We start from the raw sequence: 27586 nt of genomic DNA on the forward strand, positions 1-27586 counted from the left end.
CAACACAGGCACACCTCATTCTACTGAATTAGGTACTGATTAGGTGATCACATGAACCAAATCTTATTTAACGAGGAAAAGTATAAAAACCACTGCTGTGGTCATCACTATCCTCTTGCAATAGGACCAGCTGAATGGCAAAAACAGTGCTAATAGTACCTCAAAAGTAATATTAATCAAAAAATAACTATAGACCATGCCAAAAGAGTTGAGAAGGAAAGTTTTGAGTGAGGAAAATAAGGGTTCAATTCTGGCTTTACTGGCAGAGGGATACAGTGAGCGTCAGGTTGCTTCCATCCTTAAAATTTCAAAGACGGCGGTTCATAAGAACAAGGTCAAGCAGCAGACATTGGAGACAACAAAGCTACAGACCGGCAGAGGGCGAAAACGACTCTCTACTGACCGGGATGACCGCCAACTCATTCGAATGTCACTCAACAACCGTAGGATGACATCAAGTGACCTACAAAAAGAATGGCAAACGGCAGTTGGGGTGAAGTACGCGGCGAGGACAGTTCGAAACAGGCTCCTAGGGGCAGGGCTGAAGTAAAGCTAGAAAAAAGTCCTTCATCAATGAGAAGCAAAGAAGAGCCAGGCTGAGGTTTGCAAAAGACCATAAGGATTGGACCGTAGAGGACTGGAGTAAGGTAATCTTCTCTGATGAGTCCAATTTTCAGCTTTGCCCAACACCTGGTCATCTAATGGTTAGACGGAGACCTGGAGAGGCCTACAAGCCACAGTGTCTCGCACCCACTGTGAAGTTTGGTGGAGGATCAGTGATGATCTGGGGGTGCTTCAGCAAGGCTGGAATCGGGCAGATTTGTCTTTGTGAAGGACGCATGAATCAAGCCACGTACAAGGTTGTCCTGGAAGAAAACTTGCTTCCTTTTGCTCTGACATTGTTCCCCAACTCTGAGGATTGGTTTTTCCAGCAGGACAATGCGCCATGCCACACAGCCAGATCAATCAAGGTGTGGATGGAGGACCACCAGATCAAGACCCTGTCATGGCCAGCCCAATCTCCAGATCTGAACCCCATTGAAAACTTCTGGAATGTGATCAAGAGGAAGATGGATGGTCACAAGCCATCAAACAAAGCTGAGCTGCTTGCATTTTTGCGCCAGGAGTGGCATAAAGTCACCCAACATCAATGTGAAAGACTGGTGGAGAGCATGCCAAGACGCATGAAAGCTGTGATTGAAAATCAGGGTTATTCCACCAAATATTGATTTCTGAACTCTTCCTAAGTTTAAACATTACTATTGTGTTGTTTAAAAATGAACATGAACTTATTTTCTTTGCATTATTCGAGGTCTGACAACACTGCATCTTTTTTGTTATTTGACCAGTTGTCATTTTCTACAAATAAATGCTCTAAATGACAATATATCTATTTGGAATTTGGGAGAAATGTTGTCAGTAGTTTATAAAATAAAACAAAAATATTATTTTTACCCAAACACATACCTATAAATAGTAAAACCAGAGAAACTGATAATTTTGCAGTGGTCTCTTAATTTTTTCCGCAGCTGTATCTATATATAAAAAACAAAAGTTTTAGAACACCTACTCATTCAAGGGTTTTTCTTTATTTTTACTATTTTTTACATTGTAGAATAATAGTGAAGACATCAAAACTATGAAATAACACATATGGAATCATGTAGTAACCAAAAAAAGTGTTAAACAAATCAAAATATATTTTATATATTTAAGATTCTTCAAATAGCCACCCTTTGCCTTGATGACAGCTTTGCACACTCTTGGCATTCTCTCAACCAGCTTCATGAGGTAGTCACCTTGAATGCATTTCAATTAACAGGTGTGCCTTCTTAAAGGCAGGGGGGTATACAGAAGACCAAAGTCCATATTATGGCAAGAACAGCTCAAATAAGCAAAGAGAAACGACAGTCCATCATTACTTTAAGACATGACGGTCAGTCAATACGGAACATTTCAAGAACTTTGAAAGTTTCTTCAAGTGCAGTCGCAAAAACCATCACGCGCTATGATGAAACTGGCTCTCATGAGGACCGCCACAGGAATGGAAGACCCAGAGTTACCTCTGCAGCAGAGGATAAGTTTAGAGCCTCAGAAATTGCAGACAAATTCAATGCTTCACAGAGTTCAAGTAACAGACACATCTCAACATCAAATGTTCAGAGGAGACTGTGTGAATCAGGCCTGGTCGAATTGCTGCAAAGAAACCACTAATAAAGGACACCAATAATAAGAAGAGACTTGCTTGGGCCAAGAAACACGAGCAATGGACATTAGACCGGTGGAAATTTGTCCTTTGGTCTGGAGTCCAAATTGGAGATTTTTGGTTCCAACCGATGTGTCTTTCTGAGACGCGGTGTGGGTGAACGGATGATCTCCGCAGGTGTATTTCCCACCATAAAGCATGGAGGAGGAGGTGTTATGGTGTGGGGGTGCTTTGCTGGTGACACTGTCTGTGATTGATTTAGAATTGAAGGCACACTTAACCAGCATGGTTACCACAGCATTCTGCAGCGATACGCCATCCTATCTGGTTTGGGCTTAGTGGGACTATGATTTGTTTTTCAACAGGACAATGGCCCAACACACCTCCAGGTTGTGTAAGGGCTATTTTACCAAGAAGGAGAGTGATGGAGTGCTGCATCAGATGACCTGGCCTCCACAATCCCCCGACCTCAACCAAATTGAGATGGTTTGGGATGAGTCGGACCACAGAGTGAAGAAAAAGCAGCTAACAAGTGCTCAGCATATGTGGGAACTCCTTCAAGACTGTTGGAAAAGCATTCCAGGTGAAGCTTGTTGAGAGAATGCCAAGAGTGTGCAAAGCTGTCAATGGCAAAGGGTGGCTATTTGAAGAATCTCAAATATAAAATTTGTTTAACACTTTTTTTGGTTAATACATGATTAAATATGTGTTATTTCATAGTTTTTATGTCTTCACTATTATTTTACAATGTATAGTAAAAATAAAGAAAAACCCTTGAATGAGTAGGTGTCCAAACTTTTGACACACACACACACACACACACACATATACACACATATACAGTGGGGAGAACAAGTATTTGATACACTGCAGATTTGGCAGGTTTTCCTACTTACAAAGCATGTAGAGGTCTGTAATTTTTATCATAGGTACACTTCAACTGTGAGAGACGGAATCTAAAACAAAAATCCAGAAAATCACTTTGTATGATTTTTAAGTAATTAATTTGCATTTTATTGCATGACATAAGTCTTTGATCACCTACCAACCAGTAAGAATTCCGGCTCTTACAGACCTGTTAGTTTTTCTTTAAGAAGCCCTCCTGTTCTCCACTCATTACCTGTATTAACTGCACCTGTTTGAACTCGTTACCTGTTTAAAATACACCTGTCCACACACTCAATTAGACTCCAACCTCTCCACAATGGCCAAGACCAGAGAGCTGTGTAAGGACATCAGGGATAAAATTGTAGACCTGCACAAGGCTGGGATGGGCTACAGGACAATAGGCAAGCAGCTTGGTGAGAAGGCAACAACTGTTGGCGCAATTATTAGAAAATTGAAGAAGTTCAAGATGATGGTCAATCACCCTCGGTCTGGGGCTCCATGCAAGATCTCACCTCGTGGGGCATCAATGATCATGAGGAAGGTGAGGGATCAGCCCAGAACTACACGGCAGGACCTGGTCAATGACCTGAAGAGAGCTGGGACCACAGTCTCAAAGAAAACCATTAGTAACATACTATGCCGTCATGGATTAAAATCCTGCAGCGCACGCAAGGTCCCCCTGCTCAAGCCAGCGCATGTCCAGGCCCGTCTGAAGTTTGCCAATGACCATCTGGATGATCCAGAGGAGGAATGGGAGAAGGTCATGTGGTCTGATGAGACAAACATTGTGGTTTTTGGTCTAAACTCCACTCGCCGTGTTTGGAGGAAGAAGAAGGATGAGTACAACCCCAAGAACACCATCCCAACCGTGAAGCATGGAGGTGGAAACATCATTCTTTGGGGATGCTATTCTGCAAAGGGGACAGGACGACTGCACCGTACTGAGGGGAGGATAGATGGGGCCATGTATCGCGAGATCTTGGCCAACAACCTCCTTCCCTCAGTAAGAGCATTGAAGATGGGTCGTGGCTGGGTCTTCCAGCATGACAACGACCCGTAACACACAGCCAGGGCAACTAAGGAGTGGCTCCGTAAGAAGCATCTCAAGGTCCTGGAGTGGCCTAGCCAGTCTCCAGACCTGAACCCAATAGAAAATCTTTGGAGGGAGCTGAAAATCCGTATTGCCCAGCGACAGCCCCGAAACCTGAAGGATCTGGAGAAGGTCTGTATGAAGGAGTGGGCCAAAATCCCTGCTGCAGTGTGTGCAAACCTGCTACAGGAAACGTATGATCTCTGTAATTGCAAACAAAGGTTTCTCTACCAAATATTAAGTTCTGCTTTTCTGATGTATCAAATACTTATGTCATGCAATAAAATGCAAATTAATTACTTAAAAATCATACAATGTGATTTTCTGGATTTTTCGTCTCTCACAGTTGAAGTGTACCTTTGATAAAAATTACAGACCTCTACATGCTTTGTAAGTAGGAAAACCTGCAAAATCGGCAGTGTATCAAATACTTGTTCTCCCCACTGTATATACAGTGAGGGAAAAAAGTATTTGATCCCCTGCTGATTTTGTACATTTGCCCACTGACAAAGACATGATCAGTCTATAATTTTAATGGTAGGTTTATTTGAACAGTGAGAGACAGAATAACAACAAAAAAATCCAGAAAAACGCATGTCAAAAATGTTATAAATTGATTTGAATTTTAATGGAGGGAAATAAGTACTTGACCCCTCTGCAAAACATGACTTAGTACTTGGTGGCAAAACCCTTTTTGGTAATCACAGAGGTCCGACGTTTCTTGTAGTTGGCCACCAGGTTTGCACACATCTCAGGAGGGACTTTGTCCCACTCCTCTTTGCAGATCTTCTCCAAGTCATTAAGGTTTCGAGCCTGATGTTTGGCAACTCGAACCTTCAGCTCCGTCGACATATTTTCTATGGGATTAAGGTCTGGAGACTGGCTAGGCCACTCCAGGACCTTAATGTGCTTCTTCTTGAGCCACTCCTTTGTTGCCTTGGCCGTGTGTTTTGGGTTATTGTCATGCTGGAATTCCCAAAGATCTCGATTTTGGTCTCATGTGACCACAACACTTTCACCCAGTTCTCCTCTGAATCATTCAGATGTTCATTGGCAAACTTCAGACGGGCCTGTATATGTGCTTTCTTGAGCAGGGGGACCTTGTGGGCGCTGCAGGATTTCAGTCCTTCACGGCGTAGTGTGTTACCAATAGATTTCTTGGTGACTATGTGTAACAGTGTTGCTTCCGTCCCTCTCCTCGCCCCTACCTGGGCTTGAACCAGGGACCCTCTGCACACATCGACAACAGTCACCCTCGAAGCACCATTACCCATCGCTCCACAAAAGCCGCGGCCCTTGCAGAGCAAGGGAAACAACTACTTCAAGGTCTCAGAGTGAGTGACGTCACCGATTGAAACGCTACTAGTGCGCACCGCTAACCAGCTAGCCATTTCACACCGGTTACATATGGTCCCAGCTGCCTTGAGATCATTGACAAGATCCTCCCGATTAGTTCTGGGCTGATTCCTCACCGTTCTCATGATCATTGGTTCGATTACAGGATCAAAATGGCCAGAAACAAATAACTTTCTTCTGAAACTCGTCAGTCTATTCTTGTTCTGAGAAATGAAGGCTATTCTATGCGAGAAATTGCCAAGAAACTGAAGATCTCAGAGAACGCTGTGTACTACTCCCTTCACAGAACAGCGCAAACTGGCTCTAACCGGGATGCTGATCTTCTAGGCAGAGTTGCAAAGAAAAAGCCATATCTCAGACTGCCCATCTTAATATTTTCTTTTTATTGGCCAGTCTGAGATATGGCTTTTTCTTTGCAACTCTGCCTAGAAGGTCAGCATCCCGGAGTCGCCTCTTCACTGTTGACGTTGAGACTGGGTTTTTGCGGGTACTATTTAATGAAACTGCCAGTTGAGGACCTGTGAGGCGTCTGTTTCTCAAACTAGACACTCTAATGTATTTGTCCTCTTGCTCAGTTGTGCACCGGGGCCTCCCACTCCTCTTTCTATTCTGGTTAGAGCCAGTTTGCACTGTTCTGCGAAGAGAGTAGTACACAGCATTGTACGAGGTCTTCAGTTTCTTGGCAATTTCTCGCATGGAATAGCCTTCATTTCTCAGAACAAGAATAGACTGACGAGTTTCAGAAGAAAGTTATTTGTTTCTGGACATTTTGATTCTGTAATCGAACCCACAATTGCTGATGCTCCAGATACTCAACTAGTCTCAAGAAGGCCAGTTGTATTGCTTCTTTAATCAGCACAACAGTTTGCAGCTGTGCTAACATAATTGCAAAATGGTTTTCTAATGATCAATTAGCCTTTTAAAATGATAAACTTGGATTAGCAAACACAACGTGCCATTGGAACACAGGACTGATGGTTGCTGATAATAGGCCTCTGTACGCCTATGTAGATATTCCATTAAAAATCAGCAGTTTCCAGCTATAATAGCTATTTACAACATTAACAATGTCTACACTGTATTTTTTTATCAATTTGATGTTATTTTAAATGGACAAAAAAAATGCTTTTCTTTTGAAAACAAGGACATTTCTAAGTGACCCCAAACTTTTCAATGGTATATAGTACACAGCGTTCTATATATATATATATATATATACACACATACACACACAGTACAGTATTTTATTACAATTCTAAGTAAATACCAAATAACCCAAATAATTGGAAAGATACCAGATGTAAGAACATTTTAAACACTTTTAAACAACAAATGTTCAACTGAAACCACTTTAAAGAATGGTGGCTTACATTACATTACAGAGAGAGACGTAGAGAGGGAGTCTGTCATTGTGTGATGAAGAGGGATGGATAAGACAAAGCCTCTGAAAAGCCTTGACTGTAGCCATCGCGTGATGCAGGGATTGTCTCGGGCATGTCAGGATGAACACCCAGTCTGGCCACAGTCATGGCAGCTGACGTCAAGTCAATGGTCATGCAGCATTATGCCTATTGGCTGTGATGGCAGAGCTGCTGGAGTTCTCATTGGTCAACTGTTACCTGAAATAATCACCCACGCAGGTAGGTCAAAGGGCAATTGGGATCGAGTTATGTGAATGTCCATTTTGTCAACACTAACTAAAGTGGCGTAATAGTTGCCAAATGGTATGACCTTTGCACCTTTCCACCTAGGCCTAATCTAAATCCATGCTGCGTCACATAGAAACTTGCACAGGGTAATTAGTAATAACCTTGAGTGACTTGAGTTGCTTTGTACATGAAGAAACAACACAAAAGGCAAAGACTACGCTGAAAAGTTTTACTATTTCACAGGCAGGACACTGGAGGCCAACATTCATCATTATACGCTTACACATATTTTCTGTGAAAACCACACTAGTGGGCCACTACCATGTGTCTTTGTCTTCTCTATGAAACCACATGGCATTTATGTCATTGAGACCACTGTGCCTTGTTCAGCAAACGCTCTATAGATTCTACCCTCACATTGCTATGTGATAGACTACCAAAGCACTTAATACAGAGTAATTCACTCATGGGCCTTGCGTGCATGTGGTGCATTTAGATATAGTCAAGGTAGACAGAGATCAGTGGTGAGGTTGTGGGGGTGGAAAGAGCAGGATTAACTTCCTTCTGACCTGATCTTTAGATCTGCACAAACGTAATTACGTGAACAGTGATCTGGATACAGAGAAATCGCTAGCCCACGTCTTGAGATGATTCCAGGGCATGCGTGTGCAAACAGGGAGCGAACGCCAAAGGATCAGCAGATACTCAGCCACAAGACACCTTTGTGGCTCAAGTGTAAGGGTGTTCTTTGATACGCTGTGAAACAGTTAAAAAACACCTGTATTGTTCTTCTCCTGCAATACATCCTGGATGGATTTATCCTCCAACAGTCCTGACAGACAATCTTTACCCACTAAAAGAGCAGTCTGTTGCTGCCAAATCTCTCATTAAGCACTGCAAATGACAAGAGTTTCCTCTTTGGCCCTGGAGCGCTCAGTGGAGTTGAACAATTACCATTGAGACACATTTGCTGTGTTTTTATTGAATTTACAAAAAGGAAATAATAAGGTGAATTATAGACAACATACAGTACATGTACAGAATGTTACAGTACTTCATTACTTTCTCAAACCAGATATGTTATATCTACAACAGTTATTGTACAGTATTACAAGATCCATCCGTAGTCTTATACATGAAATACCTTTTTCACAGCAATAACAATTTACAATGTTCAATATAGATTACATATATATTCATATAACACTACAGATTTAAATTTTTTTGTTGTTCCCTCAGGGGACAATAAAGTAATTTGAATTTGAGATCAAATAGATGTAGCCATGTTCTGTATTTAGAAAAGATAAAGGAATCCATTCCGGAGACCCAGTCTAAGACCTTAGAGTATTATACTATGCTAATCCACATTTTCATTCAAATATGCTGCAACACTAAAGCCCTTTATTCATACACAGAAATCCCTCAAAACAAAACCAAGAGTATGATGATTGATCATGACTCAATCTGAGCATGATGCTCTATGGTTATGAGTGGCGGAGGTGTCCGATACATTAGGTGAGAGGTGGGACTGCGGGACAATGTGGCTAGTACACTGGCTGAGCTGCCTCTGCTGTGTGTCTCTCTGTCCCCACCAGGCTGCATGCATGTGTGACCTGGACCTGCATGTTGCAGTCCTTGGGAACATCTGGCTACTGAGAGGTAAGCAGATTAATTGAAAGATCTGGATTTCCCTCATTAAGCCCTGGCCAGTGCCTTCCTCCCACTCAGTTATGTTTAGTGCTTGGTTTGCTGCTAAACTTCAAACAAAGGCTCTCAGGAAACAGACAAAAATAATTCCAGGGAAGATTGTTTGTAGAGGTTCAATCTGGCAGAACACAGGGATTTGTTCCAGCTATAATCTGTAAAAAGAGTTTGGATTTACAGCAACATCTGAGAGGAAATGAACACGTGTGGAAGGCAGAGAACTGTGGCTTAACATCACAAATGTTATGGTTATGACATCAAAGAGAATCACCACTTGTAAAATTTCATTTAAAGAAGAAATGTGCAAATTACAGTAAATCCATCAGTCAAACAGTATTACGGTTCCACACTCGCCTCAAACTGACTTCACCTCAAGTCCAGTAGCAATATTGTGATCTGACTGCCAAAGGCGAAATGTAATCAACGAAAATAATTGAGATGAAAGTATGCCTGTAAAATGTATGCCAGTACACAGCCAGTAAAATGAATCGTATATAAAATATTTATTCTGAGCCAATAGCAAAATGGCTGACATTCAGAACTTACTTCCTCTGGGGTATACAGGCCATACAGCAAAGAGATCGCAGTTTATAGATCTGATAGACAACAAGACAAAAAAGCAACGAGACAAACAACACGCTGTAAAATTCCCAAGGAAAGAAAAGGAAATACCACCTCAACGCAAAGGATGTAAGGCTTGAAGGTTAGATTATTTCTGGCAAACATTATCACTGCTGCAGGCCGGCCTCGGAGGGGAAACTAACTCGGCAAGGAAACCCAAGAACGTCTTGATCAATATCAGGAGGTATTTATGGAAAAATGACATTGGCTGTGTTTTTATATGGGTGATGTAGCTGGAGCCAATCCACCACATTTTTCAAGGAGCTTCTGCTGAGTAAGGGACACAGTGGAGGAGTGCCATTTAATTTTACAGGCCATTGTACAGCAATAGCAACTAGAATATGGTTATATAGCCTACTAAAGACCATAACTAAACCAATATCAAGCCTTATGTGTTTGTATGTGTGTGTGTGTGTGTATATTTTCACTATTGATTAGGGATGTACCACTGGATCGTAATTTAAACCTAAAATATGACACTTTCTTAGCAACGCAATGACACAATTTTCAATTATCAATAGACAGTGAAACTGCATACAGACACTCAAAAATGTATCAATATAACATTGCAGCATCAAGACAATTTGCATAGATTTCACAGTTCATTACTATGGTGACAGACACCATGCTATTACCCCCCAAAACAGGCTTTATTTAGACCATGTTGGCTCAGGCTTTTGTTTCTGACTGTGATCCATGTAGACCAGAGCCCGCTGGATTGTGTTCAGTGAGTTGGTGATGGTGGGATGGTTTCTCTTTGTGTGAGGGGAAAAGGGAGAAGTCCATGATTATAGTAATTAGTCAAATACATGCGCCTGATTGGTCATCACAATATACAGGCCAACCACAAGCTTGGTAATTAAGGTGACATGACCATGTGACAGATTCAGACGACGTGATGAGTGGGCAACCCGTAATTAAACACAGTGTGTAAACTGAACTGATATCTAACCAAACAAACTAAACCAAATGTCCAAGGTATTCTGTTTTAGGGACAAACATTGGACGCTGCAATGGCCACGTGCACGCCACACACTATTACATTGCATGGAGAAGAACAGACTGACACAGCATATCTACACGTTTTTTTAATGTGATGTTTATGTCATCTGCTAATGCAGAGCTAATTTGCATATTAATACTTATTCGATTACTACCCACTCCACAAATAGACTAGGCCTACTCAACTCAGGGCAATGATTTGCAACTATAGTATTTTGGTAACTTTATTAGGATCCCCATTAGCTGTTGCGAAAGCAGCAGCTACTCTTCCTGAGGTCCACACAAAACATGACATAATATATAACATTAATAGACAAGAACTGGACAGAACTACATACATTTAAAAATGGCACACATAGGCTACATATCAATACATACACACAATATCTAGGTCAAATAGGGGAGAGGCGTTGTGCCGTGAGGTGTTGCTTTATCTGTTTTTTTAAACCAGGTTTTCTGTTCATTTGAGCAATATGACATGGAAGGGAGTTCCATGCAATAATGGCCCTATATAATACTGTGTGCTTTCTTGAATTTGTTCTGGATTTGGGGACTGTGAAAAGACCCCTGGTGGCATGTCTGGAACAGATTACCCTGTTCCTCTCATGTGCTGTAGGCCTACATACAGCCTGCTGACTGCTGTCAAATAAATCATATTACACTCACCACCCTCAAGCCATGCAATCAAATTGTACACTCTTAGAAAAAAAGGGTTCTTCAGCTGTCCCCATAGGAGAACCCTTTTGGATTCCATGTAGAACTCTCTGTTCAACATGGAACCCAAAAGGGTTCTACCTGGAACCAAAAGGGTTCTACCTGGAGCCAAAAATAGTTATTCAAAGGGTTCTCCTATGGGGACAGCCGAAGAACCCTTTAAGGAAGAACCCTTTAAGGTTCTAGATAGCACCTTTTTTTCTAAGTGTATGATTTTGCAAATAAACACGAAAAATCTGCAGATATAGGATGTTAATTTGACCAAATTCTCAAAACAGGAAAAGAATCCTGCAGCAACAGGAAATGTGAATTATTGTATGGATTATAATTATTTGACATTTTTGTAGAGGTTGAATTTTTTTTTGTTAGGACAAATCAAATTTGAAAATGTTAAGTGGATATTACAAACTTTAGAAGCCTTTTTAAACCTTGAATACACTACAACCCGCTGGGCACACAAAGTCATTTCAACATGGAAATGTGGGTAATATTTGGTTGAGACGTTGATCAATGAGATTTCAACCTTTATTAATCCACTCAAAAAGACAGCCAGAAGTTTGTTGAATTCCCAATGTGTTATCACTATGCTTTCAACCATCTATAGTGCCTTCAGAAAGTATTCATACCCCTTGACTTATTCCACATTTTGTTGTGTTACAGCCTGAATTCAAAATGGATTAAATTGTTTCTCACCCATCTACAAACAATACCCCATAAATGACAAAGTGAAAACATGTTTGTAGAAATATTTGCAAATGTATTGAAAATGAAATACAGAAATATCTCATTTACATTAGTATGCACACCTCTGAGTGACTACATGTTAGAATCACCTTTGGCAGTGATTACAGCTGTGAGTCTTTCTGGGTAAGTCTCTAAGAGCTTTGCAGACCTGGATTGTACAATATTTGCCCATTATTATTTTTAAAATTCTCCAAGCTCTGTCAGGTTGGTTGTTGATCATTGCTAGATAGCCATTTTCAAGTCTTGCCATAGATTTTCAAGCCGATTTACACTAAGCCCAGACTGTAACTAGGCCACTCAGGAACATCTTGGTAAGCAACTCCAGTGTATATTTGGCCTTGTGTTTTAGGTTATTGTCCTGCTGAAAGGTGAATTCTTCTCCCAGTGTCTGTTGGAAAGCAGATTGAACCAGGTTTTCCTTTAGAATTTTGCCTGTGCTTAGCTCTATTCTGTAGTCCTTGCCGATGACAAGTATACCCATAACATGATGCAGCCACCACCATGCTTGAAAATATGAAGAGTGGTACTCAGTGATGTGTTGTGTTGGATAACGCTTTGTATTCAGGACAAAAAGTTAATTTCTTTGCCACATTCATTTCAGTTTTACTTTAGTGAGTTATTGTCCACACAACTTATTATGTGACTTGTTACCATAACAAAGGGATTTAATAATTATTGACTCAAGATATTTCAGTTTTTTATTTTTTAGTCATTTGTAAACATTTCTAAAAACATTATTCCACTTTGACATTATGGGGTATTGTGTGTAGGCCAGTGACTCAAAATCAAAATGTAATCCATTTTAAATTCAGGCTGTAACACATGTGAAGAAAATACTTTCTGAAGGCACTGTAAAAGCACAACCAAATTCCAATAAAAAAAACAATGTCTGATTTTTGGATTAGTTGTCATCTAAATGTGTTATCACTGCACTTTCAACCATTCAAAAGCAAAACAAAGTTCAAATCTGAATACAACGTCAGATATTTTGTATTTATACAACAACTTAATGTGTTATCACTGTGCTTCATCTAATAGCACAACCAAATGACCTGAATTGCAGTTGAGATTACATTAAAAGTACATGGTGCAAGTTACCAATGCTGTTCAAGATTCAGTGCAGATTATTGCAGCAATTGGGGAAATCTACACAGACCTGCAACTTTTGCATGCTATCTTGAACATGCACGCTTTCTATGATTACATAACAAGACATGTATAGTTACAGTAGGCTAACCTCAAAATGTGGCCATGAATGTGTTCATCATTTTAAGGTTGAATAACTACTGTTACATTAGCCTTAACTTTAGGCTATTTACTGTATTACAAAAAGATTATTGAATTGTGTTTGGTTGACAATATAATAATAATAATAATAATAATAACAACAACAATAATATACCATTTAGCAGACGCTTTTATCCAAAGCAACTTACAGTCATGTGTGCATACATTTTTACGTATGGGTGGTCCCGGGGATCGAACCCACTACCCTGGCGTTACAAGCGCCATGCTCTACCAATTGAGCTATAGAGGACCACAACACAACCAAATATCAACATTTAAAGGATATACAGTGGGGAGAAAAAGTATTTGGTCAGCCACCAATTGTGCAAGTTCTCCCACTTAAAAAGATGAGAGAGGCCTGTAATTTTCATCATAGGTACACGTCAACTATGACAGACAAATTGAGAAAAGAAAATCCAGAAAATCACATTGTAGGATTTTTTATGAATTTATTTGCAAATTATGGTGGAAAAAAAGTATTTGGTCACCTACAAACAAGCAAGATTTCTGGCTCTCACAGACCTGTAACTTCTTCTTTAAGAGGCTCCTCTGTCCTCCACTCGTTACCTGTATTAATGGCACCTGTTTGAACTTGTTATCAGTATAAAAGACACCTGTCCACAACCTCAAACAGTCACACTCCAAACTCCACTATGGCCAAGACCAAAGAGCTGTCAAAGGACACCAGAAACAAAATTGTAGACCTGCACCAGGCTGGGAAGACTGAATCTGCAATAGGTAAGCAGCTTGGTTTGAAGATATCATCTGTGGAGCAATTATTAGGAAATGGAAGACATACAAGACCACTGATAATCTCCCTCGATCTGGGGCTCCACGCAAGATCTCACCCCGTGGGGTCAAAATGATCACAAGAACGGTGAGCAAAAATCCCAGAACCACACGGGGGACCTAGTGAATGACCTGCAGAGAGCTGGGACCAAAGTAACAAAGCCTACCATCAGTAACACACTACGCCGCCAGGGACTCAAATCCTGCAGTGCAAGACGTGTCCCCCTGCTTAAGCCAGTACATGTTCAGGCCCATCTGAAGTTTGCTAGAGTGCATTTGGATGATCCAGAAGAGGATTGGGAGAATGTCATATGGTCAGATGAAACCAAAATAGAACTTTTTAGTAAAAACTCAACTCGTCGTGTTTGGAGGACAAAGAAAGCTGAGTTGCATCCAAAGAACACCATACCTACTGTGAAGCATGGGGGTGGAAACATCATGCTTTGGGGCTGTTTTTCGGCAAAGGGACCAGGACGACTGATCCATGTAAAGGAAAGAATGAATGGGGCCATGTATCATGAGATTTTGAGTGAAAACCTCCTTCCATCAGCAAGGGCATTGAAGATGAAACGTGGCTGGGTCTTTCAGCATGACAATGATCCCAAACACACCGCCCGGCAACGAAGGAGTGGCTTCGTAAGAAGCATTTCAAGGTCCTGGAGTGGCCTCAGCCAGTCTCCAGATCTCAACCCCATAGAAAATCTTTGGAGGGAGTTGAAAGTCTGTGTTGCCCAGCGACAGCCCCAAAACATCACTGCTCTAAAGGAGATCTGCATGGAGGAATGGGCCAAAATACCAGCAACAGTGTGTGAAAACCTTGTGAAGACTTACAGAAAACGTTTGACATGTGTCATTGCCAACAAAGGGTATACAACAAAGTATTGAGAAACTTTTGTTATTGACCAAATACTTATTTTCCACCATAATTTGCAAATAAATTCATAAAAAATCCTACAATGTGATTTTCTGGATTTTTTTTCCTCATTTTGTCTGTCATAGTTGACGTGTACCTATGATGAAAATTACAGGCCTCTCTCATCTTTTTAAGTGGGAGAACTTGCACAATTGGTGGCTGACTAAATACTTTTTTTCCCCACTGTATAATGCTTGGATAGTTTCATCTGAGGCACTGGCTTAAACCTATTCTTTAACTTTTATTCTTGGTTTAGTTGGAGACGTGAATCCAACATATCATTTATTAATTTGTTGACAAGTTAATAGGCTATTTACTGTATTGCAAAAGTTATATTGAATTGTGTTTGGTTGTCAACAAATTCCAGTTTGTCTACATATTAATAATTGATACAGTGCATTCGGAAAGTATTCAGTCCCCTTTACTTTTTCCACATTTTGTTCCGTTACAGCCTTATTCTAAAATTGATTAAATCGCTTTTTTTCCTCATCAATCTACACACAATACCCCATAATGATGAAGCAAAAACAGTTTAGACATTTTTGCACATTTATTAAATATAAAATACAGAAATATCACATTTACATAAGTATTCAGACCCTTTACCCAGTACTTTGTTGAAGCACCTTTGGCAGCGATTACAGCCTTCTTGGGTATGACGCTACAAGCTTGGCACACCTGTATTTGGGGAGTTTTTCCCATTCTTCTCTGCAGATCCTTTCAAGCTCTGTCAGGTTGGATGGGGAGCGTTGCTGCACAGCTATTTTCAGTTCTCTCCAGAGACGTTCGATCGGGTTCAAGTCCGGGCTCTGGCTGGCCCACACAAGGACATTCAGAGACTTGTCCCGAAGCCACTCCTGCATTGTCTTGTCTGTGTGCTTAGTGTCGTTGTCCTGTTGGAAGGAAAACCTTCTCCCCAGTCTGAGGTCCTGAGAACTCTGGAGCAGGTTTTCATCAAGGATCTCCCTGTACTTTGTTCCGTTCATCTTTACCTCGATCCTGACTAGTCTCCCAGTCCCTGCCGCTGAAAAACATCCCCAAAGCATGGGGCTGCCACCACAATGCTTCACCGTAGGGATGGTGCCAGGTTTCCTCCAGACGTGACGCTTGGCATTCAGGACAAAGAGCTCAATCTTGGTTTTATCAGACCAGAGAATCTTGCTTCTCATGGTCAGAGTCCTTTAGGTGCCTTTTGGCAAATTCCAAGCGGGCTGTCATGTGCCTTTTACTGAGGAGTGGTTTCCGTCTGGCCACTCAACCATAAAAGCCTGATTGGTGGAGTGCTGTAGAGATGGTTGTCATTCTGGAAGGTTCTCCCATCTCCACAGCGGAACTCTGGAGCTCTCTCAGAGTGACCATCGGGTTCTTGGTCACCTCCCTGACCAAGGCCCTTCTCCCCCAATTGCTCAGTTTGGCCGGGCGGCCAGCTCTAGGAAGAGTCTTGGTGGTTCCAAACTTCTTCCATTTAAGAATGATGGAGGCCACTGTGTTCTTGGGGACCTTCAATGCTGCAGACATATTTTGGTACCCTTCCCCAGATCTATGCCTCGACACAATCCTGTCTCGGAGCTCTACGGATAATTCTTTCGACCTCATGGCTTGGTTTTTGCTCTGACATGCACTGTCAACTGTGGGACCTTATATAGACAGGTGTGCGCCTTTCCAAATCATGTCCAATCAATTGAATTTACCACAGGTGGACTCCAATCAAGTTGTAGAAAAATCTCAAGATGATCAATGGAAACAGGATGCACCTGAGCTCAATTTCGAGTATCATAGCAAAGGGTCTGAATACTTATGTAAATGAGGTATTTCAGTTTTTTATTTTTTCATACATTTGCAAAAAAATCTAAAAACCTGTTGTTTGACTTTGTCATTATGGGGTAATGTGTGTAGATCAATGAGTAAATTGTTTTATTTAATCAATTTTAGAATAAGGCTGTAATGTAACAAAATGTGGAAACAGTGAAGGGGTCTGAATACTTTCCGAATGCACTGTATGTTGGATTCACGTCTCCATCTCAACCAAGAATCAAAGTTAAAGGACAAAATCTTATTAAACTTTATTTAAAGTGCATTTAAAGCTTAATTTCATTTGATTTAGTCCTATTCTTTAACTTCGATTTTTGGTTGAGATGGAGTCGTTAATCCAACATATCAATTATTAATTTGTAGACAAACTGGAATTAAAGCCAGACTAAGTCAGTGGCACAGATGGAACTATCCAAGAAGATACATTTCCTTCAAATGTTGATATTTGGTTGCGTTGACAACCAAACACAATTCAATATCCAGTTTGTCTACAAATTAATAATTGATATGGTGGATTCACGTCTCCATCTCAACCAAAAATCTGATTTAAAGAATAGTACTAAATCTAATCAAACTTTAAATGCACTTTAAATAACGTTAGACTTGATTTACTCCTATTCTTTAAATTAGATTTTTGGTTGAGATGGAGACGAACATATTAATCATTAACTTAAATTATGAAATCAACCAAAGCTCGAAACCCTTGGCCTATGTTTATTGTCAATTTTTTGTTGAACACCGGGTTGTTGATGTCTTTGCAAATGCCATATAGGCCTAAATAGTATCATTGATGATATTTGACTTATACAGTATGGTTACATTTCATTTGCTCTGTTAAACCTACTCTTTGGAATGAGTTCGATAGCAACAGTAAATATATTTAAGTATTAAGAGGTCTCTCAATAATCATTCTCACAATAGCACATTGGTAGTAGTCAGTGACAAATATAAAATCTGGGCTTGGTTAAAACCCTAGATGGGAGACCAAATGAATAGCTGTACATCAACTCTCCAGAAGGAGGTGCTGCCCAGCCTATAGTTTTTTTTTTTTAAATAGTGGATATAACGTTGAAGATCTGACGTTGTTTCAAAGGTACAAATTCAAAATATTTTATTTGTCTATGTTGAAAATTGGTTACAATGATGACATAATCCTGTGGTTTAAATTTCACCCTTAAAACAACAGTTGATAACTTTTTTTAAAAATCCAATGTATTTTCTGTGTAGATTCCACGTCACAATACGTTGACAAATAACGTTGGTTCAACCAGTTTGTGCCCAATGGGAAGTTTGCATTTCCAAATTAAGATCCTACATTTGTACATTTAAAGTACATTTATCGATCGCATTATCTTGACTTTCCAGTGTTTACTGAAGAGGATCATCTCTGACTCATTCAATCTGCACCCCTCCAAAAAGTAGGAAGATCAAATTTACAGTAGGTCAAACTACTGTACAACAAATCAAGTCGCCTTTGTTTGGCATCTGAGTAATATTGAACAACCTCACCCAAGAGCGTAACTGATAATTAACACTAGCTCTAAAAAGGTCCAGATGGACCACTGCCATGATGGAATGAAGGAATGAATTTCTCTCAAATTTGCTATAAATCTGGGATAAAAAGGGAGTCATTATTTGAAAGGTTTAACCAGCAGTTTCTAAAAAGAAACGGGAAGGCTCATGCTTAGAATTTTAACAACTGGCTACTATAGTGGAATGTGAAGGGCATTTTAAATTAAATGACTTAACAACACAATGTATCCTGTATATGAAGTGACACATAGTATGAGAAGTGATGGGCTTATTGCTTCCCTGGCGATAGAAAATCAACTAGTTGTGGCTTTTAATATCAAGGTAGTTGCAGATAGAGGAGAGGGGAGGAGGGATGAGAAATGGTTATATAAAGGGCGGCAAATTACCACACATATGCCTGTGGCATTTTCCTGCGCCTCGCACTGCCATGCTTGGGTATACGATCTGAAGGTAAAATGGATTATGCTGAGAGGTGCAGTTTCCTTGCCAAGACTCAAAATCCCTCATCCAATATATCAATAACAGGATAACATCCTTGGTGTGAATATACTCCCATTTATACAGTAAATGCCCAAAATATCAAGAGCACTTAAGTTGGGTATTGTGACAGCAAATCAATCAATTTCCATTTGAAAATTGATAATAAAGTATTGCTCTGAGTTGACCAGGTCCCCATGTAAATTTTGTTGACCTTTTCTATCCAGTGGGTAAATTGAGGTGGATTGAAAGATGTCTCTCAATTTAGAATGAGAGGCAGACATCACTCAGTGGGAGATAGATTTTCTGTTCAAAACAATCATGGGGAAGCAAAAACTTTGGGGTACAATTTCACCATGCACACAATTCCAATCTAGTCAAGGCTAAGATAACCCTATACTACTATAGTGCATGTCCAGATTGCAACAATTGAGCCATATGAGCTACAGGTGAAAAACCTGTACCTCTATTTGAGAAAAATGCCCTATGACCTTATAACATATTCAGCTCCAATTGAAGGTCAATTGACATAAATGGGTGAAAGAATAGAATTTTAAAAAAAAGGCAACACATCAAGTACAGAATTGGGAAAAACGATTCTGGTATCCAAGCATTCTGTCTAACCTGGCAAATGGACAAATGAATCTCACTCAAGCTTTTTAATCATTCGTCAAGAGTAAATTGAGCGTGATAAGGAGACAAGCTCCTGCCATCTGCACTATCTCACAGTCATTAACTCAAATTAACCAGTGGGCACTCAACCTGTATCTATTCAACAAGTACTGAACAGGAACTCATCATGAAGAGAGGAGACTGCTTGTACGTCATTTGCTAATCTTATAGCAGCAGCAAACCCAACTCCAGTAATTGCTTAACAGCTCTACCGCACACGTGACCCCCGCCCGGGCCGGCCGGCATATTGCAAACCCAGCTAGCTGTGAGCAAGACGGTGTGCAGCCTTCGCAACAGTCTATTTGCAGAAGCAGCCTGGGTAAAACCTGCAAAGGAGATTAAGTCTCACTTCCATCACTCCCTACAGTACTGAGCCGTACAACCAGGCCTCAGCAAAACTAGGAACACATACCATTATATAGTAGGCCTACCTGTATGATAACCTGATGGCTTTTATAGCATATAGAAGTATGTTAAAACTGACTGAAGTGTAAGAACTGTGTGTAATTAAGGAGTTGGTGACCAGTACGGGCAGGACACAGCAGGTTGTATGCAGCTGACACTCACATGGAAGTTACACATGCTCTGTGTCAAGGAGTTACTCACATTTGCTTAAGTTTCTAATGTTTGTTTGTATCATTGGAAAATCACACAAAAATATTTTGAGACCCGTTCCAAAAATGTCATAATAAAAAATTGCGATTCTATAGATATACCAAATCAAATACTGTACTATAGGTAATAAACTGGAAATAATATTTTACAGTATTGAACATCCATTGAAGCCTCACGAAATTGTGACTGACACTCCTTCTGGAGTAGTAATTTGATTTGGTCAATGCAAGGCTCCTTTCTGTTCCTGTCAGCAGTTGTGTGTGATGTAATGACAAGAGCCTTGAGTGGATGCTGTGTCATTGTGCTGACCCATAAAATATGATTGACTGGGAGCCAACCATAACATACTGCTCTGTTGTGACAGGCCGGGTATACCCCATGGCCGCTCCTCCAGTATCTCAAGTTGGCGACGCACACAGCTAGTGTCCTTCCTTGTGCCTTATGCTTTTCCATGTCCTTTCTCAGGCCAAATGAGGCAACACACCCTGGCATTACCCCTGTGCTTTAAGCACTCCCTAAGCTCCATGTGCTTCCTTCCGCAAGCCAACGGGGGCTTAGTGTCCGTCATTGGGGGGGTAAGGGATGCCCTATCTTACTTCACTGTTCACTCAATCGTTACAAATCACCAAGTTCATTTCACAAAGACCTTTGATCTGATGGTACTGCACCAATCTCTGGGTAGTCAGGTTTCAATGTTACAGTTGAAATAAATACAGTACACGTATGTGAAGTGGAACATGTTTCAGGGTTTGGAACCCGTCAGCTTGAATTACATGATGTCCATAGTGACTCAAATATTGCACAAGGACAAAATGAAATTAAAAGGATTGCCCAGTCGGCATTTGCCCATCTGATTGACAAAATCAACTCAGCATTTGTCTCCATTTATCCATGTTTCTCCATGCAGGCCTATTTCAAAGTCACATGCTGTGACCACTGGTACAACTACTGCCTTGCCTAGACAAGGAGCGACCTGTGATGTCACTCTCTGATGAATGCGAGCAGGAACTGACTCCAACCCTTTGAGCAGAACCTAGACAACCACTACATAACACGTGTAACCAATGTTCATAGAACACAGTGCAGTCTGTTGAGTGTCCTGCCGGTTTACTGAAGCAGGATAATGGGGACTGACCAGTGTGTGAGCCAACAGTGGGTTCCCCTGACCATCTGTCACCTCCACCACCTCCTCCTAAAACCTTTTCCTATCAGGCCTACTCCTAAAACTCCTAACAGACACTCTGCACCTCCTCTCGAATTAGGTGACTAAATGTTATTAAAATAAAATAAAAACTTGCACACTGCGCTTGCTGGTATCATGTGTGTTTATTAGCTGAACTAAATCTACTCTCCCTAAAACTCCAGCATGGTTCTTCAGAAAACCTCCTGTTTGTACCATTTGAGGTTGGCAGTGGTGTGAACCGTTAGATGTTTTAGATTCTGCCCATAGAGAGGAAAATTTGTGCAATTGTGGGAATACAATGCATTACACTTCCCCACTCTAGTAAAAACAAAGATAAAAGCATGCACATTCAACCGTTACTAATGGGTCAATTGACTGCTTTTCTTGGCCTGAATTCTGGGAAGCACAGTACACATGGTGTACCATTGGGATTGTGTATGCAAGACAAGAAATGAAGCTGCTGTCTGCAAAATAATATGTAACACTTTATCACATTAGACAGATTCATATAAGACCTTAATCCTGGAGACATAGATCCAAGAACTAACTTGAACATAAATACCAAACCATAATACCTAACCTTACACTACAGGCATTTGGTGCCCGAGTTCATATTTGTCCCTTATTAAGCAACTGATCAGCCTATACTGAAATTAACTACACTGAACAAAAATATAAACGCAACATGTAAAGTGTTGGTCTCATGTTTCATGAGATGAAATAAAAGATCCCAGAAATTTTCCATATGCACAAAAGGCTAATTTCTCTCAAATGTTGTGCACACATTTGTTTACATCCCTGTTAGTAAGCATTTTTCCTTTGCCAAGATAATACATCCACATGACAGCTGTGGCATATCAAGAAGCTGATTAAACAGCATGGTCATTACACAGGTGCACCTTGTGCTGGGGACAATAAAAGGCCACTCTAAAATGTGCAGTTTTGTCACACAACACAATGCCACAGATTACGTTTCGAGGGAGCGGGCAATTGGCATGCTGACTGCAGGAATGTCAACCAGAGCTGTTGCCAGAAAATTGAATGTTAATTTCTCTACCATAAGCCTCCCCCAGCATCGTTTTAGAGAATTTGTCAGTACGTCCAACCGGCCTCACAACCGGAGACCACGTGTACGGCATCGTGTGGGCTAGCGGTTTGCTGACGTCAACGTTGGGAACAGAGTGCCCCATGGTGGCAGTGGGGTTATGGTATGGGCAGGCATAAACTACAGACAACAAACACAATTGCATTTTATCAATGTCAATTTGAATGCACAGAGATACTGTGACGAGATCCTGAGGCCCATTGTCGTATGATAATGCACTGCCCCATGTCACAAGGATCTGTACACAATTCCTGGAAGCTGAAAATGTCCCAGTTCTTCCATGGCCTGCATATTCACCAGACATCACCCATTGAGCATGTTTGGGATGCTCTGGATCGACATGTACGACAGCGTCTTCCAGTTCCCGCCAATATCCAGAAACTTTGCACAGCCATTGAAGTGGAGTGGGACAACATTCCACAGGCCACAATCAACAGCCTGATCAAATCTATGCGAAGGAGATGTCGCGCTGCATGAGGCAAATGGTGGTCACACCAGATACTGACTAGTTTTCTGATCCATGCCTCTACTTTTTTTTTTACAGATGCATATCTGTATTCCGAGTCATGTGAAATCCATAGATTAGGTCCTAATGTATTTATTTCAATTGTCGGATTTCCTTATATGAACTGTAACTCAAATTGTTGCATGTTTGTGTTTATATTTTTGTTCAGTATAAATGCATTGGTTAAATACTGTGCATCAATATACAGTATGTGTGATATTATTCATATACTGTATTTGTTTAATGTATCATACCAACTGTACAACACACAGAGCAGTATGCACTAAGCAACCATGAACGATAATCTTCCGGGTTCTTTCTTATCTGATTACTTCATAGGTTAAAAGAGGATTAAGCTGCTGGTGGCACAATATTCTCCTCTACTGTTTTGATTGAGTTGGAAGTAAAGAGATATCTAAAGACACATTCAATGTGGGACACAAGATCTGTTAATAAATTAATTGATCAAATTCCATATATCTGATATATTGAGATTCACTTCATACAGAGTTTTTCCAGCAAATGCGCTGAAGTTGGAAACGGGTTAAGAGGTCTAGCCCCCCCCCCTCTAGTACTCCCCTACTTTACTGCAACCAAGATCATAAATTATGTTTAAATGGCGCAAATAGAGAGATTCCTGCAGCAGCTATGACACCGTGGGATGGGATGGATTTGGACTGACCCATAGTCAGTACGCCTAAACTCAATGCTTTGGTCTTACCTTAGCAGCAAGAGAAGAGCTAGGCTTCTCAAGGAGGTCCCACAGCTTCTGTCTCTTGTCTGGACAGCAGCCTTCTTCCGGCTCCTCCCCGTCCTTTTCTCTGAGAGACTCAGCCTCCCGCCTCAACTCCTCGTTCATCTGCTCCTTCTTCTGGTGGTACCTGGCCTGGCAGCAGGACTCCAGGTAGATCTCATCTATACCCCAGTAGTCGAGCTCCTGGCCGAAGGATAGGGCGCACATCTCCTCCATCATGTGCAGCTTCCCTGTTCTGTAAAAGTTCAGAATGGAAGAGAACGCCCCTGGGTGCCTATCGAAGAAGTATTCATTATCAGTCAAGCTGTAATCGTCACAGATCTCCATTAAGGTTTCGTGGGTATTGCAGTCTCTGAGTTTACCCAGCCTGGTCCTGGGGAGACGGTCCAGGGTCCTCCATAGGACCTCGTGGACCAGCCCCCCAACATTGATGCGGACTCTTCTGGATCGAGCCTTGGTACGGATGATGTCGATAGGCTCTGGTGGGAGTGAGCCTACAGGACGTGAGTTGCTTTTGGGGATTCCAAAGCTAGCTCTCTCCGCCATGATGGTCACAGTTCAGGTGTTATGCTAGGTTAGGTCAAATCCACTGACCTCTCAATTAGGAATGGGCCCAACAACTTTGAATGTGAGATCAACTTCAAACCGGTTTCTCCATGGCTTCAACTGAAAAAATATATATATAAAAAAACAGGGACACAAATTTTACCATTAGTTGAGGACAAATGTGCATCTGAATGCATTATCATTTTTGAATACCTGTTTTTTAAAAGATCCACATCAGTTTATAATGACTACATCCAAGCAGTGACATAATATACTTACTAGTACTCATCAATCCTGGTCATGGGTACCCACAGGGTGTGCAGGCTCGTTGTGGCCCAGTAGGCCTCAACTAATCAACACGCCCTTGACTAGTTGAATCGGGTTTGTTAGTATAGCATGAAAATCCAGACTGAATTCAGCTCCTTAGCGTGACTCAGTCTAGATTTCCAGGCAAGTGTTAGTACATTGCTGGAACAAAATCCTACACACCCTGTGATTCCCCAAGACCAGGATGGAAGAACAATATAGCCAATCCATTAAATAAATGTTATGTGAGCTCACGATATTGCAGAACCACCCTAAAAAGTTATTATTTATCAAATCAAATAAAGATTCAAGTGCTCTATGCATTGAAGGCAATAGCCCTAAGCATTAATGTGATTGTGTTGGCTAAAGTTAACCATAAATCCCACTGCAAGTAGCCTATTACACTTAGCTACACTCTTAGAAAAAAAAGGTGCTATCTAGAACCTAAAAGGGTTCTTCGTCTGTCCCCATAGGAGAACCCTTTGAAGAACCCTTGTTGGTTCAAGGTAGAACCCTTTTGGTTCCAAGTATAACCGTTTTGGGTTCCATGTAGAACCGTTTCCACAGAGGGTTCTACCTGGAACCAAAAAGGGTTTTACCTGGAACCAAGAAGGGTTCTCCTATGGGGACAGCCGAAGAACCGTTTGGAACCTTTTTTTCTAAGAGTGTAGGCTACTGTTCATGACTTCATAATAGCCTCCAGGCTATTTATACAGGAAATTCTAGGGCACTCGTTTGAACCAATTTACAGTAGATGTGTCACTTGGAGGGTAAATTTTACCCAACTATCTTGATAGGTCTTGATAATAAGGCTGGGGTTGCACTTTATGATTATAGCCTAGGGTAAATTCTGATAGAGGTCACATAGTTGTACTTTATCACCCCAAGGTTACTTATGTAATACACAGAAAACCTCTTTCAAGATCAAATGGAACCAATATATGATTGGGTATCCTACCCAATATACCATATAAATTCAGTAACCTGAACTTTTCAAGCATCTTATCTTGTAATCAGATCCTTACTGATCCTGTATTTCACTGTAATCAAACATAATCTATTTCACATTTAGGCTATTATTAACGTATTTGCATTTTACACAACCTAAACAATAGAGATGTAGATAGGCTAAAAGATAAGACGACATTATTTTTAAACATTTCAGGAAGAAAAGTTAACATTTCAGAAAAAAAATTAAACAGTCTAATATAGGCTAATAACAATCCGTGGCCTACCTTTTTGTATCACTCTATCTTTCAAGCCAAACTCCTCTCCCCCGAAGAGAATTGAAGAGGCAGGTTATCCGTGATTAGGCTACCCTCCCATCCGACTAGTACCGCAAGCCGTCTATAACTGGAGTAGAGGATGTCTTCCACATTTTATCTTTGTCACATTTAGAAATAAACAGAGAAATATCGTCCTCGTAGTGAGAAAATACTACTACCAGTAGTAAAACTGCAAATGGCACACTCCATGGGGATATGGTAAAAGAGGTTGTCCTCGGATATCGAACATGTAAAAATAAACGGATGAGCGCACCATGGGGCTATCTGTATAGCAAGACGCATAGGATCGAGTAATAGGGGGAAGCTTTTTTTCAACCCGCTGGCTGCAACACAGCCCGGAGGTGAAAACTAATTGGATTGAGCTGTACATCACCAAGAACAGCTCCAGATCAACGAGAGCGAGCCCGGGTAGATCTACGAACTCTCCTCAGTGCGAGACCTGTGTCAACGAGGGAGGTTGCACGTTGTAATCTTCTAGTGTCTAGTCAAGCATGCAAAGTTTTTCTGAAGACTGATTAGAAAAAAGACAAAAAAACACTTGCGGTTGATTGAAAATGTTAGGCTATACATTTCGACTTTTGGAATAGAATAGAATAGAACCGAATAGAATAACTTCCTTTTCCCCATATAGTTATGTAGTGTTACATTATTCAGAAATGGCTAGTCTTGCCCAGACAAAAATAAAGCATAAAGTATTACAAAGAAATCAGTAAAGTACATTTTTTATATAGAAGTCGTTCTGGGAGCAAGAAGACTAGAGAAGAACCAAACCAACATTATCAGTCAAATCTAACACATTGTGTGGGGAACAATGCTGTTTTCATACTAGTAGTAGCCTACTGTAGCCTTTGCTGGAAAAACGGTCGTGCCTTGTCATTTGGCTTAGGGAAGCATGACCTGTCCGTATTATCTTGCCAGCAACCTGCTACAGAGGCAGGGTAGGCCAACACTGGATGCCTAAATCTAATTTGGTCATTTAAGAGAACATAACACTGAAGAAAACTAAAGAACGAAACAATCCACCCACTGGGCACATACTGGTTGAATCGACGTTGTTCCCATGTAATTTCAGTGGGCACTGACTAATGGTACTGAAACATAGACATACTAATAACATGCTTCCCAAATATTATTGTCACAGTGTTGTCATGTTTCCCTGTAAAGCGTTTCATACTAGCCTATACTTTGCTATCAAGAGGAATTAAAGGCTACTAGCTATGAGGTGAGTGAGAATGTGCGGCTGACAGGCTCCTCCCACCAGTCAGTCATATTAATGAGACTGCAGCCTGACTCTGCCCAAACACTAGGGTCCTGCCAAGTGGCAAAGAGTAGCCTACAGCATGGGGCCTTTTCTACTCTGGGAGTAATCACAGCAAGGATTAGTTGATGAACGCTCACCTCCGTTCTCCTATATCAAGGTGGAGTGGAGTTTTGATAACTGGTCGCGGGATTTGCTAGCAACAACATTAAGTCACCATCAGTCAATTCTTGTAAAAATGTCAATTCTGAAAACGCTTACCTGTACCAATGTTTGTCCTGTACAACTTCGGTCCTGAAATTCATACTTCTAATAAAAACTTTTATCGAATAGCCTATAACCACCGACTTTCGTGATTTGTGTTGCTCGTGCTACTTACCACGTAAGATGAGACTCAATTGGCACATGCACATTCGCGGTGAGTTGAGCAACACAAATGAGGAAAAAATCGGTGGTTGGAGGCTATTATATACAAGTTTTTATTAAAAGTATTAATTTCAGCACCCTGCAGAAGGACCGCAGGTTTACAGGAAAAACATAGGTACAAGTTAAATTATAAAAAAACATTCTC

The 27586-nt window shown here is 40.9% G+C and overlaps 1 protein-coding gene across 1 annotated transcript in view; it reads right to left on the reverse strand.

The window, feature by feature from the left end:
* The window catches only part of LOC121580951 (potassium voltage-gated channel subfamily B member 2-like), a 40487-nt gene extending 14400 nt beyond the window's left edge, over window positions 1-26087 (reverse strand). The window contains exons 1-2 of the mRNA XM_041896176.2: window positions 25707-26087; window positions 23587-24285 (exon numbers count right to left, since the gene is read on the reverse strand). Coding sequence (XP_041752110.1) covers window positions 23587-24165 — 579 coding nt within the window. The 5' untranslated portion in view covers window positions 24166-24285; window positions 25707-26087. The remainder of the gene's footprint in view (window positions 1-23586; window positions 24286-25706) is intronic.
* Between the last annotated feature and the right edge of the window lie 1499 nt (window positions 26088-27586).

The sequence above is a fragment of the Coregonus clupeaformis genome, chromosome 14 (assembly GCF_020615455.1).
Source record: "Coregonus clupeaformis isolate EN_2021a chromosome 14, ASM2061545v1, whole genome shotgun sequence".
Lineage (NCBI taxonomy): Eukaryota > Metazoa > Chordata > Actinopteri > Salmoniformes > Salmonidae > Coregonus > Coregonus clupeaformis.